General features: G+C 47.5%; 1 protein-coding gene across 1 annotated transcript in view; it reads right to left on the bottom strand.

Moving 5' to 3' along the window:
• Nucleotides 1-14,671, bottom strand: part of necab1 (N-terminal EF-hand calcium binding protein 1) — a 326,564-nt gene that overhangs the window by 225,467 nt on the left and 86,426 nt on the right. The window contains exon 4 of the mRNA XM_078541237.1: nucleotides 10,702-10,727. Coding sequence (XP_078397363.1) covers nucleotides 10,702-10,727 — 26 coding nt within the window. The remainder of the gene's footprint in view (nucleotides 1-10,701; nucleotides 10,728-14,671) is intronic.

Below are 14,671 nucleotides of genomic sequence, written 5' to 3'. Positions count from 1 at the left end.
GCTGCTGGTCTCCTATGTACCCTTCGCTAATGCGCCTAACCAGAGGCTGGCTACTACTGCTGCAGTGGAGCTACTGAAGCATGGCCCTCCCTCCCCTGTGCTGCTGCTCCTACTCATAGAGGTCCAGGAACTAGCCACAATTGTCTCTGGTTTTTCATTCCCCGTCCAACCTTACGGCTGGTGGACGGGCGAATCGACCAAGCGGCCTTTACATTCTTCATCAAACCTCATCCAAGGGCGGGATGAAATTTCCATCATTAAATAAAATTAAAATAAATTTCTGTGGACAACATTTTCATCAGCGATATTTTCAAGTGATTGATTATGATGCAAGGACATTTTTTGTCAGCTTTTAAAACCAGTATTTTAGCTTTATTCAGGTTTCTAGCTCCCTGAGACGGCTGTCTGCCTTCAGGGAGCTTTCTCGTAGCGCTCAACCACACCCGTGGAAACTTCATGGTCCGCCCGCTTCCCGCTTCCACCCCGGCAGAGCATTTCAGCGTTTTATGCTGGTTGGCTATTAATTGGCCAGCCAGCGTGAAAACGCGGTCAGGAGCAGATCGCGGATGGCGGTCCATTTCCCAACTGCTCCCAGGCCCACCGATCGGACATGCCTGCCAAAGGTAAAAATCAGGCCACTGGATGTGGAGTCCTATGGCCATTGCCCTCTCCCTCCCTTGTGCACTGCCTCTGGAGTCAATCTCCCTGAGAACCTGCCCTTGTTACTCCCCTTGGCACCAGCACCAATGCCCTTCAGCATCCCTTGCTAAGAGCCTACTAGCAGAGTTAGATCCCGCTCTTCTTGGGAGCTCAACAACCTGAGCTCTCACTGTTACAGAGAAACCAGCACCTGAGCTCCCACTGTTACTGAGAACCCAGCACCCTGAGCTCCCAATGTCACTGAGAACCCAGCACCCTGAGCTCCCAATGTCACTGAAAACCCAGCACCCTGAGCTCCTACTGTTACTGAGAACACAGCACCCTGAGCTCTCACTGTTACTGAGAACCCAGCATCCTGAGCTCCTGCTGTTACTGAGAACCCAGCCGCCTGAGCTCCCAATGTCACTGAGAACCCAGCACCCTGAGCTCCTACTATTACAGAGAAACCAGCACCTGAGCTCCTACTGTTACTGAGAACCCAGCAGCCTGAGCTCCCAATGTCACTGAGAACCCAGCACCCTGAGCTCCTACTGTTACTGAGAACCCAGCACCTGAGCTCCTACTGTTACTGAGAACCCAGCAGCCTGAGCTCCCAATGTCACTGAGAACCCAGCACCCTGAGCTCCCAATGTCACTGAGAACCCAGCACCCTGAGCTCCTACTGTTACTGAGAACCCAGCACCTGAGCTCCTACTGTTACTGAGAACCCAGCAGCCTGAGCTCCCAATGTCACTGAGAACCCAGCACCCTGAGCTCCTACTGTTACTGAGAACCCAGCACCCTGAGCTCTCACTGTTACTGAGAACCCAGCACCCTGAGCTCCCAATGTCACTGAGAACCCAGCACCCTGAGCTCCTACTGTTACTGAGAACCCAGCACCCTGAGCTCTCACTGTTACTGAGAACCCAGCACCCTGAGCTCCCAATGTCACTGAGAACCCAGCACCCTGAGCTCCTACTGTTACTGAGAACCCAGCACCCTCAGCTCTCACTGTTACTGAGAACCCAGCACCCTGAGCTCCCAATGTCACTGAGAACCCAGCACCCTGAGCTCCCAATGTCACCGAGAACCCACCAACCTGAGCTCCCACTATTACTAAGAACCCACCAGCCTGAACTCCTACTGTTACTGAGAACCCAGCACACTGAGCTCTTACTGTTATTGAGAACCAACCATCCAGAGCAATTCCCACTGTTACTGAGAACCCACCACCCTGAGCTCCCAATCTTGCTGAGAACATACCACCCTGAGCTGCTCTCACTGTTACTGAGAATCTACCACACTGAGCTCTTACTGTTACTGAGAACCAATCACCTGGAGCAATTCCCACTATTACTGAGGGCTCACCACACTCAGCAGCTCCCAGTGGTACTGAGAGCCCACCACCCTGAGTTCTCACTGTTAATGAGATACCACCAATCTGAGCTACCACTGTTACTGAGAACTCACCACCCTAAGCTCACACTTTTGCTGAGAAACCACCACAGTGAGCAATTCCCATTGTTACTGAGCATTCACCACCCTGACATCCCACCGTTACTGAGACCCCAACACTCTCAGCTCCCACTGTTACTGAAAGGCCAAGACCCTGATCTACAACTGTTAGAGAGCCCATCACACTGAGCTCTTACTGTTACTGAGAACCAGCCATCCAGAGCAATTCCCACTATTACTGAGGGCTCACCACACTCAGCAGCTCCCAGTGGTACTGAGAACCCACCATCCTGAGCTCCCACTGTTACTGAGAACTCACCACACTGAGCTCTCATTGTTACTAAGAACCCACCACCCTGAGTAATTCCCAATGTTACTGAGAACCCACCATCTGAGCCCACAGTGTTACTGAGAACCCATGACCGTAAGCAGCTCCCACTGTTACTGAGAGCACACTAACCTGAGCCCCCAATGTTACTGAAAGCTTACCACCTGGAGCAGCTCTCACTGTTACTGAGAACAGAGCACCCTGATCTCCCACTGTTACTGAGAACCCACCACCCTGAACTTCCAGTAGTACCGAGAACCCACACCCTGACCTCTCACTCTTACTGAGAACCAACCAGATAAGCTCCCATTATTACTGAGAACCCACCACCTGAGCCCACACTGTAACTGAGAACCCACAACCAAACGCAGCTCCCACTGTTACTGAAAGCTCATCACCTGGAGCAGTTCTCACTGTTACTGAGAACAGAGCACCCTGAACTCCTACTGTTACTGAGAACCCACCACCCTGAGCTCCCACTGTTACCGAGAACCCACCACACTGGGCTCTCACTGTTACTGAGAACCCACCAACCTGAGTAATTTCCACTGTTACTGAGAGCCCACCACCCTCAGCTCCCACTGTTACTGAGAGCCCAACACTCTGACTTCTCACTGTTTCTAAGAACCCACCACCCTTATCTTCCACTATTACTGACAACCCAACACCTTAAGCAGCTCCCATTGTTACTGAGAGCTCACCACACTGAGCTCCCATTGTTAATGAAAACCCAACAACCTGAGCAGCTCCCACTGTTACTGAGGACCAATACCCTGAGCTTTCACTATTATTGAGTACTGGCCACCGTAAGCAGCTCTCACTGTTACTGAGAGCTCACCACCCCGAGCTCACACTGTTACTTAGAGCCCACCACCCTGAGCTTCCAATGTTACTGAGAACCCACCACACAGATAACTCACTGTTTCTGAGAACCCACCACCATGAGCTCCCCACTGGTGTTAAAAACCCACAACCCTGAGCAGCTCCCACTGTGACTGAGATCCCACCACCCTGAGCTCTCACTGTTACTGAGAACCCACCATCCTCAGCTCCCGCTGTTACTGAAAACCCACCACCCTAACCTCCTACTGTCACTGAGAGCCCACAACCCTGAACTCCCAGTGTTACTGAGAACACACCACCCTGACCTCCGACTGTTACTGAGAACCCAACACCCCAAGCTCCCACTGTTGCTGAGACCCCACCACGCTGGCTCTCCCTGTCACTGAGAACCCACCAACCTGAGTAATTCCCACTGTTGTTGAGAGCCCATCGCCCTGATCTCCCACTGTTACTGAGAACTCACCGCCCTGACTTCTCACTGTTGCTGAGAAACCCCACCATGAGCTGCCACTGTTTCTGAGAACCCACCATCCTGAGCTCCCACTGCTAGTGACAACTCAACACTCTAAGCAGCTCCCACTGTTACTGAGAGCTCATCATACTGAGCTCCCACCGTTACTGAAAAGCCACAACCCTGACCAGCTCCCACTGTTACTGAGAACTGACCACCCTCAGCTCGCCCTATTACTGAGAGCCCACCACCATGAACTCCCACTGTTACTGAGTACATACCACCCTGAAATCCCACTGTTAGTGGGAACCCAGCACACTGGGCTCTCATTGTTACTGAGAGCCCACCAACCTGATTAATTCCGTTTGTTACTGAGAGATCACCACCCTGAGTTCCCACTGTTACTGAGAACCCACCACCCTCAGCTCTCACTGTTACTGAGAACCCATCACCCTGAGCTCCCGCCATTACTGACAACCCGCCATCCTAAGCTCCTACCATTACTGAGAGCCCACCACCCTGAACTCCCACTGTTACTGAGAACCCACCACCATAAGCAGCTCCCACTGTTACTGACCGATCACCACCCCGAGCTCCCACTGGTACTCAGAGCCCACCACCCTGAGCTCCCAATGTTACTGAGAACTCACAAAACTGACAACTAACTGATTCTGAGAACCCACCACCCTGAGTGCCACTGTTACTGAGACCACACCACCATGATTTCCAACTGTTACTGAGAACCCGCCACCCTGAGCTCTCAATATTACTGAGTGCCCACCACTCTAAGCAGCTCCCACTGTTGCTGAGGGATCACCACCCTGAGCTCCCAATGTTACTGAGAACCCTCTACCCTGATAACTCACTGTTACTGAGAACACACCACCCTGAGTTCCAACTGTTACTGAAAAACCAACACCCTAACAGCTCCAACTAATGCTGAGGGCCGGTCACCCTGAGCTCCCACTGCTACTGAGAACCCAACACCGTAAGCAGCTCCCACTGTTACTGAGAGCTCACTACCCTGAGCTCCCATTGTTAATGAAAGATCACCACCCTGAGCAGCTCTCACTGTTACTCTGAACACACCACCCCGAGCTCTCACTGTTACTGAGAACCCACCACCCTCGGCTCGCACTGTTACTGAGAGCCCATCACCCTGAGCTTGCACTGTTACTGAGAACCCACCACACTGGGCTCTCACTGTTACTGAGAGCCCACCAACCTCTTTAATTCCCACTGTTACTGAGAGCCCACCACCCTGAGCAGCTCTCACTGATACTGAGAACCCACAATGCTGGGCTCCCACTGTTACTGACAACCCACCATCCTAAGCAGCTCCCACTGTTACTGAGAGCACACCACATTGGTCTCCCTCTGTTACTGAGAACCCACCACACTGAGCTCTCACTATTACTGAGTACTCACCACCATAAGCAGCTCCCACTGTTACTTAGAGCCCACCACCCTGAGCTCCCAGTGTTACTGAGAACACTCCACTCTGATGACTCACTGTTTCTGAGAGCGCACCACCCTGAGCTGCCACTGTAAATGAGAGCACACCATCCTGAGTTCCATTTGTTACTGGAAAGCCAACACCCTAGAAGCTCCCACTGGTGCTGAGGACCCACTACCCTGAGCTCCCATTGTTACTGAAAGCTCACCACCTTGTGCAGCTCTCACTGTTACGGAGAATGCACCACACTGAGCTCCCACTATTATTGAGAACCAAGCACCTAAGCCAACATTGTAACTGAGAACCCAGCACCATGAGCAGCTCCCACTGTTATTGAGAACACACCACGCTGGGCTCCCACTGTTACTGAGAAACCACCAACCTGAATAATTCCCACTGTTACTGAGAGCCCACCACCCTGATCTCCCACTGTTAATGAGAAGCCACCACCCTGAGCAGCTCTCATATTTCTGAGAACCCACCACCCTGACTTCTCACTGTTACTGACAACCCACCACCCTAAGCAGCTCCCTCTGTTACTGAGAGCACACCACACTCATCTCCCACTGTTACTTAGAACCGACCAACCTGAGCTGCTCCCACTGTTACTAAGAACCCACACCCTGAGCTCTCACTGTTACTGAGAGCACACCAGGCTGGCCTCTCACTGTTACTGAGAAACCACCAGCCTTAATAATTCCCACTGTTACTTAGAGCCCACCACCCTGATAACTCACTGTTACTGAGAACACACCACCCTGAGTTCCATCTGTTACTGAAAAGCCAACATCCTAACAGCTCCCAATGTTACTGAGAACCCACCACCGTAAGCAGCACCCACTGTTACTGAGAACTCACTATCCTGAGCTCCCATTGTTACTGAGAACCCACCACCATAAGCTCCCACAGTTACTGAGAACCCACCACCATGAGCTCCCACTGTTACTGAGAACCCACCACCATGAGCTCCTGTCATTACTGCAAACCCACCACCATGAGCTCCCATCGTTACTGAGAATCCACCACCATGAGCTCCCACTGTTAATGAGAACCCACCACCATGAGCTCCCATCGTTACTGAGAACCCACCACAATGAGCTCCCACTGTTACTGAGAGCCCATCACACTGAGCTCCCACAGTTACTGCAAACCCACCACCCTGAGCAGCTCTCACTTTTACAGAGAAGTCACCACACTGAGCTCCCACAATTATTGAGAACCAACCACCTGAGCCAACATTGGAACTGAGAACCCACCACCCTGAGCTTCCACTGTTACTGAGAACCCACCAGCCTGACCTCCCACTGTTACTGAGAACACACCATGCTGGGCTCTCACTGTTACTGATAACCCACCAGCCTGATTAATTCCCTCTGTTACTGAGAGCTCACTGTCCTGATCTCCCACTGTTAATGAGAACCCGCCAAACTGAGCAGCTCTCACTGTTACTGAGAACCCACCTCCCTGAGATCTCACTGTTACTGAGAATCCACCAACCTGAGTAATTCCCACTGTTACTGAGAGCTCACCACACTGAGCAGCTCCCACTGTTACTGAGATCCCACGAACCTGAGCAATTCCCACTGTTACTGAGAACCCACCACCCTGAGCTCTCACTGTTACTAAACACCCGCCACCAGTAGCAACTCCCACTGTTACTGAGAGATAACCACCCCGAGCTCCGACTGTTACTTAGAGCCCACCACCCTCAGCTCCCAATGTTACTGAGAACTCACCATGCTGAGCTACCACTGTTACTGAGAAACCACCACCATGAGTTCCAACTGTTAATAAGAACCCTGAGCAGCTCCCACTGTTACTGAGATGCAACCACCCTGAACTCTCATTGTTACTGAGAACCCATCACCGTGAGCTCGCACTGTTACTGAGAACTCACCACACTGAGCTCCCACTATTACTGAGAACTAGCCACCCAGAGCAGCTCTCACTGTTACTGAGAAACCACCACCCTGAACTCTCACTGTTACAGAGAATGCACTACACTGAGCTCCCACTATTATTGAGAACCAACCACCAGAGCCAACAATGTAACTGAGAACTCACCACCCTGAGCTTCCACTGTTACTGAGAACCAACCACCTGAGCCAACAATGTAACTGAGAACTCACCACCCTGAGCTGCCACTGTTACTGAGAGCTCGCCATCCTGAGCTCCCACTGTTATTGACAACCCACCACCCTAAGCATCACCCACTGTTACTGAGAGTTCACCACACTGGGCTCCCCCTTTTCCTGAGAACCCACCAACCTGAGTAATTCCCATTGTTACTGAGAGCTTACCACCCTGAGCAGCTCCCACTGTTATTGAAAGCCCACCATGCTCAGCTCACTCTGTAACCGAGAAACCAACATCCTGAGTTCTCAATGTTACTGAGAACCCACTACCATGAGCTGCCACTGTTACTGAGAACCCACCACCCTGAGCTCCCACTCTTCCTGAGAGGCCACAACCTTGAGCAATTCCCACTGTTACTGAGAGCTCACCACCCTAAGTATTTTCCACTGCTACTGAGAGCTGAACAACCTGAACTCCCACTGTTACTGACACCCCACCATGCTGAGCAGCTTCCACTGTTACTGACACCCCACCATGCTGAGCAGCTTCCACTGTTACTGACACCCCACCATGCTGAGCACCTTCCACTGTTACTGACACCCCACCATGCTGAGCAGCTTCCACTGTTACTGACACCCCACCATGCTGAGCAGCTTCCACTGTTACTGACACCCCACCATGCTGAGCAGCTCCCACTGTTACTGACACCCCACCATGCTGAGCAGCTTCCACTGTTACTGACACCCCACCATGCTGAGCAGCTTCCACTGTTACTGACACCCCACCATGCTGAGCAGCTTCCACTGTTACTGAGATGCAACCACCCTGAACTCTCACTGTTACTGAGAACCCATCACCGTGAACTCACACTGTTACTGAGAACTCACCACACTGAGCTCCCACTATTACTGAGAACTAGCCACCCAGAGCAGCTCCCACTGTTACTGAGAAACCACCACCCTGAACAGCTCACACTGTTACTGAGAACCCACCATCCTGAACTCTCACTGTTACAGAGAATGCACTACACTGAGCTCCCACTATTATTGAGAACCAACCACCAGAGCCAACAATGTAACTGAGAACTCACCACCCTGAGCTTCCACTGTTACTGAGAACCAACCACCTGAGCCAACAATGTAACTGAGAACTCACCACCCTGAGCTTCCACTGTTACTGAGGACCAACCACCTGAGCCAACAATGTAACTGAGAACTCACCACCCTGAGCTGCCACTGTTACTGAGAGCTCGCCATCCTGAGCTCCCACTGTTATTGACAACCCACCACCCTAAGCATCACCCACTGTTACTGAGAGTTCACCACAATGGGCTCCCCCTTTTCCTGGGAACCCACCAACCTGAGTAATTCCCATTGTTACTGAGAGCTTACCACCCTGAGCAGCTCCCACTGTTATTGAAAGCCCACCATGCTCAGCTCACTCTGTAACCGAGAAACCACCACCCTGAGTTCTCAATGTTACTGAGAACCCACTACCATGAGCTGCCACTGTTACTGAGAACCCACCACCCTGAGCTCCCACTCTTCCTGAGAGGCCACAACCTTGAGCAATTCCCACTGTTACTGAGAGCTCACCACCCTAAGTATTTTCCACTGTTACTGAGAGCTGAACAACCTGAACTCCCACTGTTACTGACACCCCACCATGCTGAGCAGCTTCCACTGTTACTGACACCCCACCATGCTGAGCAGCTCCCACTGTTACTGACACCCCACCACGCTGAGCAGCTTCCACTGTTACTGACACCCCACCATGCTGAGCAACTTCCACTGTTACTGAGCCCACCACCCTGAGCAGCTTCCACTGTTACTGACACCCCACTATGCTGAGCAGCTTCCACTGTTACTGACACCCCACCATGCTGAGCAGCTTCCACTGTTACTGACACCCCACCATGCTGAGCAGCTCCCACTGTTACTGACACCCCACCATGCTGAGCAGCTTCCACTGTTACTGAGCCCACCACCCTGAACAGCTGAAACTATGACGAGCTAAGGAGAAATTCTAGAAGGAAGAAGAGGTGGTATTGGAGGAACAGGAGGATGGAAGCAATATATCCCTTTTCTAGTTGAGCACCCATGATTGGCTCACCAGCTGCAGCATCAGTGGACACAACCCCGATTCCCAAACCACCAACAGTCCCATATCTTACCTTTCCTCTGTTACTGACCATCACAGCATCCTATTGGCCTCAATGCAAGATTAAAAGCCACCATAAAACAAGTATTCCAAACAAACTTTATAAATGGCCTCCTTCTGTACTGTAACCATTCTATAATTCTTTCTGTACACCTTCTGCACCAAGGTCTCTTTGCTGTGTCAGAGAATCTTAGAGCATGTTCTCTGCCATATTGCACCATTCCTGTGCCTCTCCCACATCAAACTCACTTTTGCAATAATTTCCAGCACCTGCTCCAGTCAAAATGCACTACCCCTTTAAGCTGGCTTTAAGTAGTGCAAGCTCGCCTTGAACTCATTCTAGCCTCTCACAATTTTGCACCCCTTACGCAGGTGTGCAGTCACTCAAACGCATGCTTACAACTGGGCACTATAATCATACAAATGAGCAGGCAGCATATAGTTTGCATACTGCCTGCATCAAAAGGGAACATATGCGGATTCATTGTGCATCATGACATCCACGCCTGTTTTCAGGGGAATCCAACTTTTCCCATAGTATACAGTTCAACTGTCCCTCACCACTACATTATGTGTTCATATCTCTGGAGTAGGTCTTCAACTCGCAAGCTTCTGATGACAGTCCTACCGCTGAACCAAGGCTGACACTTACTTCCCTTAACACAGTGAACTTGCCAAGATCATTCATGGGAGTCAGGGCATGGGAGAACAGAGTCAAGGCATGGTCAAAGACATAGGCTTAGAAATTTGATCATCTCCAGAAACTGACAGGACCTCGCTGCAAGCTATTCAGCCTTTTAAGCTGACACTGAGAATTGGCCTGGGGAGAAAATGATGCTTCATAATTGCAAAATTGATTTATAAACATTTACAAGTATCTGTATAAATCAAACATTTATTTGGACTACATTGTGTTGGGAGATTATGATCAGAAACCTAATAGAGAGAAAAACATCTATTATACACTGACAAAACAGTGGAACAGGAAGATAAATACTTCATGACTCCTCCCCCCTTTCAACTCTCTATTAGATCGTCTATGTCCAGTTCTGCATGTGTTTTGCAGGGAAAATAATATAAAACATAGATACAACTCCAGGAAGGTAAGGTTGGTTTGGTTATGAATTTACTTTAGTTAGGAAAAAAATATATTTTAAAATATCACATTGCTCCAAGTGGGGAATAAAACATTTAAGATTGTATATTACTGACAAAAAGAAATCAAAATGTGTATGTTTTTCTGTATTTTGTTTGCTGCTTGAGAACAGAAAATTGTGAAAGCACAGGACTTACCGCATATTTCTTCAATATTGAGGTTGCTAAAATGGAAGAAAGGAAAGATTTTTAGTATTATTGCTGACCATGCTGCCTTGTACATTTCTATTTTTAAGCCTGGATCATCTTTAGGGCTGATAATTAAAAGAACTATCAAATATTTATGGTATGGCACTGTGCCTCATGGAGTGTTGCCACATTTCCATTAAAAAAAGCCCCATGAGAACATATCTTTAAAATATTAATAAATTTGACTGTATTAATTCAGTGACATTTTAATTTAAAAATCATGTTGCAATTAGAGTTCTATTGGCACTTTATTTGCAATTATATTGAAAAAGTAGTATTAGAATTTATCAATTATTTTAGATGGCATCGCAAAAATGAAATAATTCCAGCCAAATTTAATGTCATGGGCAATAAACTCACTGATTGAAAATTATGAAGAAGATCTCAAAATAATTAAGTCAGTTGCTTTGGAGAAATTGCTTGTGAAAGTTATGGATGGTTCATTGGAATGTATGGTGATTCATTCAGTTAAAGGTGAAGGAATTTATTGGTGTGCCAAATTGCTGTGTAGTCATGTCACCAACACAAATGGCCTATGGTGAAGCCTGTTGACTTATTTTTCCAAAAAAATTCTTCTTTTAAAGAAGCAATCTCCTGTGAGACCTACCTTTATTAAAATGATGCTGTGTTGCTGCATTTTTTTTTGTTCCAAATACTGGTATACACTGACCCATCTAACTTTCTGCAATGGGAAATACTTACATGACCATGGAGACATTCAAGTTGAATACTTTCTGCTGAAATGCAATACCAGTGTTCACAAGAGCTCTCTTGACTATAAATGTGATTGATCGTCAAAAACAGTAATGACTGTGGTAATGATTGATGGTGTTAAGAATAAACCAGGGCTGAAGACAATAGACAATACAAGCATTGTGACATTGTGGACTATGTTTTCTTCTGCTATTCTTCTCAAAATTGGGCAGTATAGCAAATAAATACAAAGGCAATTGGTGCATCCTTATTTCAAGCTACATTTTCCTATTCTTGACCCTAAAGGAAAAGCTGTCCTTCATCACCCTGCATATACACATGATATCAAGGGAACAGGGCCTGGTTGATTTGCCTATCTTACTCTTCTGGAACCAGTAGCCACCAGGAGATGGTTGATGGCAATCTCTAGGATAGCAGCAGAAAGCCTGCTGATGCTTCATTTGGAAGGATATGCCACCATAATGAGCATCTCTCCCTCTCCTGAGCTCTGAAAAGTTCACCTTTTTAAAGCCACTGGTCAATCTAAAGTCTAAATAAAAATGAATACCCTGGAATCTTCGGGATTCTTCTACCTTTTTTAAGCAGCCTTTCCTCTTGTGTTGTGGCAGTGGTCCCATTGCAATTTTCTATGCACCGTAGTTGCTTTATGCTATTACAAAGCATACCTGACATGATTAATGAGATAAAAGCAAAAAACTGCGGAAGCTGGAAATCCAAAACAAAAACAAAAATACCTGGAAAAACTCAGCAGGTCTGGCAGCATCTGCGGAGAGGAGCACAGTTAACGTTTCGAGTCCAAATGACCCTTCAACAGAACTAAGTAAAGCTATGACCCAATATCAGGATTATGGTAAAAGTTAGGTTGGCAGGTGGATATCCCATTCCCACCAGCTGTGATGGAGAAGGGAAATCTCACCCTTTTAGTCTAGAAGAAAACAGAAAATTCTGGAAGTACTCTGCAGGTTGTTCTGCACCCATGGAGAGAACAGACAAGTTAATATTTCAGGCGTAGTCAGAAAGCTTATTCCTTATTGAGATGGGTATACAAGACTTTGGTCCATCACTTTTCAGTTTGAGGTGGCTTACACATAACAAAAGCTGACTAGCAATAATATGTAGTGATTTAAATGTTACTTCCTATTCTTTTCATCAGTGCTACATGACACCATGAGAGAAGCAGACCAGAGTTGTTTCTCTACATTGTATTTTGTTAATATGGACTTTGTCAGGACTCCAAATCCCTTGCTATTTTAATGGCTTTTCACTGATGGTATGCCCAAAGGTGACATTTTAAAAATGTAACAGAGGGTTGAGCAACATCATTGAAAAATAGGACCTATATCTGAGCTGGATGGAATGATAGCATCCTCTACCTGCTCACAGTCAGAGTTCTATGTGAAATAAGCTTGGAAAGTCTTGACCTAGCTGATGATTGGCATGAACCATAAACGGAATTTCATATAATTCAATGCAAATTGTTATTGGATTGCCAGTCTTATTCAAAAAAAAAACAACAGGCCTGAGGATTGGGAGCAGTTTAGAATTCAGCAAAGGAGGACCAAGGGATTGATTAAGAAGGGGAAAAAAGAGTACGAGAGTAAGCTTGCGGGGAACATAAAAACTGACTGTAAAAGTTTCTTTAGGTATGTGAAGAGAAAAAGATTGGTGAAGAAAAATGTAGGTCCCTTACAGTCAGAAACAGGGGAATTTATAATGGGGAACAAAGAAATGGCTGACCAACTAAATACATACTTTAGTTCTGTCTTCCTAAAGGAGGATACAAATAACATATCAGAAATGTTGGGGAACACAGGGTTTAGTAAGAGGGAGGAACTGAAAGAAATCAGTATTAGTAGGGAAATGGTGTTGGAGAAATTGATGGGATTGATGCCGATAAATCCCCAGGGCCTGATAATCTACATCCCAGAGTACTTAACGAAGTGGCCCTAGAAACAGTGGATGCATTGGTGGTCATCTTCCGAGGTTCAATAGACTCTGGAACAGTTCCAACAGATTGGAGGGTTGCTAATGTAGCCCCACTATTTAAAAAGGGAGGTAGAGAGAAAACAGGGAATTATAGACCAGTCAGCCTGATGTCAGTAGTGGGGAAAATTCTACAGTCCATTATAAAAGATTTAATAGCTGAGCATTTGGAAAACAGTGGCAGAATTAGATAGAGTCAGCATGGATTTATGAAAGGGAAATCATGCTTGACAAATCTACTGGAATTTTTTGAGGATGTAACTAGTAGAGTTGATGAGGGGGAGCCAGTGGATGTGGTTTATTTGGACTTTCAGAAGGCTTTCGACAAAGTCTCACATTAGAGATTGGCGTGTAAAATTAAAGCGCATGGGATTGGGGGTAGTATATTGAGATGGATAGAAAACTGGTTGGCAGACAGGAAACAAAGAGTAGGAATAAATGGGTCTTTTTCCGAATGGCAGGCAGTGACCAGTGGGGTACCGCAGGGATCGGTGCTGGGACCCCAGTTATTCACAATATATATTAATGATTTAGGTGAGGGAACTAAATGTAATATCTCCAAATTTGCAGATGACACAAAGCTGGGTGGGAGGGTGAGCTGTGAGGAGGATGCAGAGATGCTTCAGTGTGATTTGAACAAGCTGAGTGAGTGGGCAAATGCATGGCAGATGCAGAATAATGAGGATAAATGTAAGGTTATCCACTGTGGTAGCAAAAACAGGAAGGCAGATTATTATCTGAATGGCTATAAATTGAGAGAGGGGGATGTACAGCAAGACCTGGGTGTCCTTGTACACCAGCCGTTGAAGGTAAGCATGCAGGTGCAGCAGACGGTGGAGAAGGTAAATGGTATGTTGGCCTTCATAGCCAGAGGATTCGATTACAGGAGTAGAGGTGCCTTTCTGCAATTGTACAGGGCCTTGGTGAGACCACACCTGGAATATTGTGTGCAGTTTTGGTCTCCTTATCTGAGGAAGGATGTTCTTGCTATAGAGGGAGTGCAGCGAAAGTTTATCAGACTGATTCCTGGGATGGTGAGACTGACATATGAGGAGAGATTGAGTCGGTTAGGATTATATTCGCTGGAGTTCAAAAGAATGAGGGTGGATCTCATAGAAACCTATAAAATTCTAGCAGTAGACAGGGTAGATGCAGGAAGAATGTTCCCGATGATGGGGGAGTCCAGAACCAGGGGTCACAGCCTGAGAATACGGGGTAGACC

Source organism: Cetorhinus maximus, chromosome 4 (assembly GCF_964194155.1).
Source record: "Cetorhinus maximus chromosome 4, sCetMax3.hap1.1, whole genome shotgun sequence".
In the NCBI taxonomy this organism is placed as follows: domain Eukaryota; kingdom Metazoa; phylum Chordata; class Chondrichthyes; order Lamniformes; family Cetorhinidae; genus Cetorhinus; species Cetorhinus maximus.
This window is presented reverse-complemented; position numbering and strand designations above follow the sequence as displayed.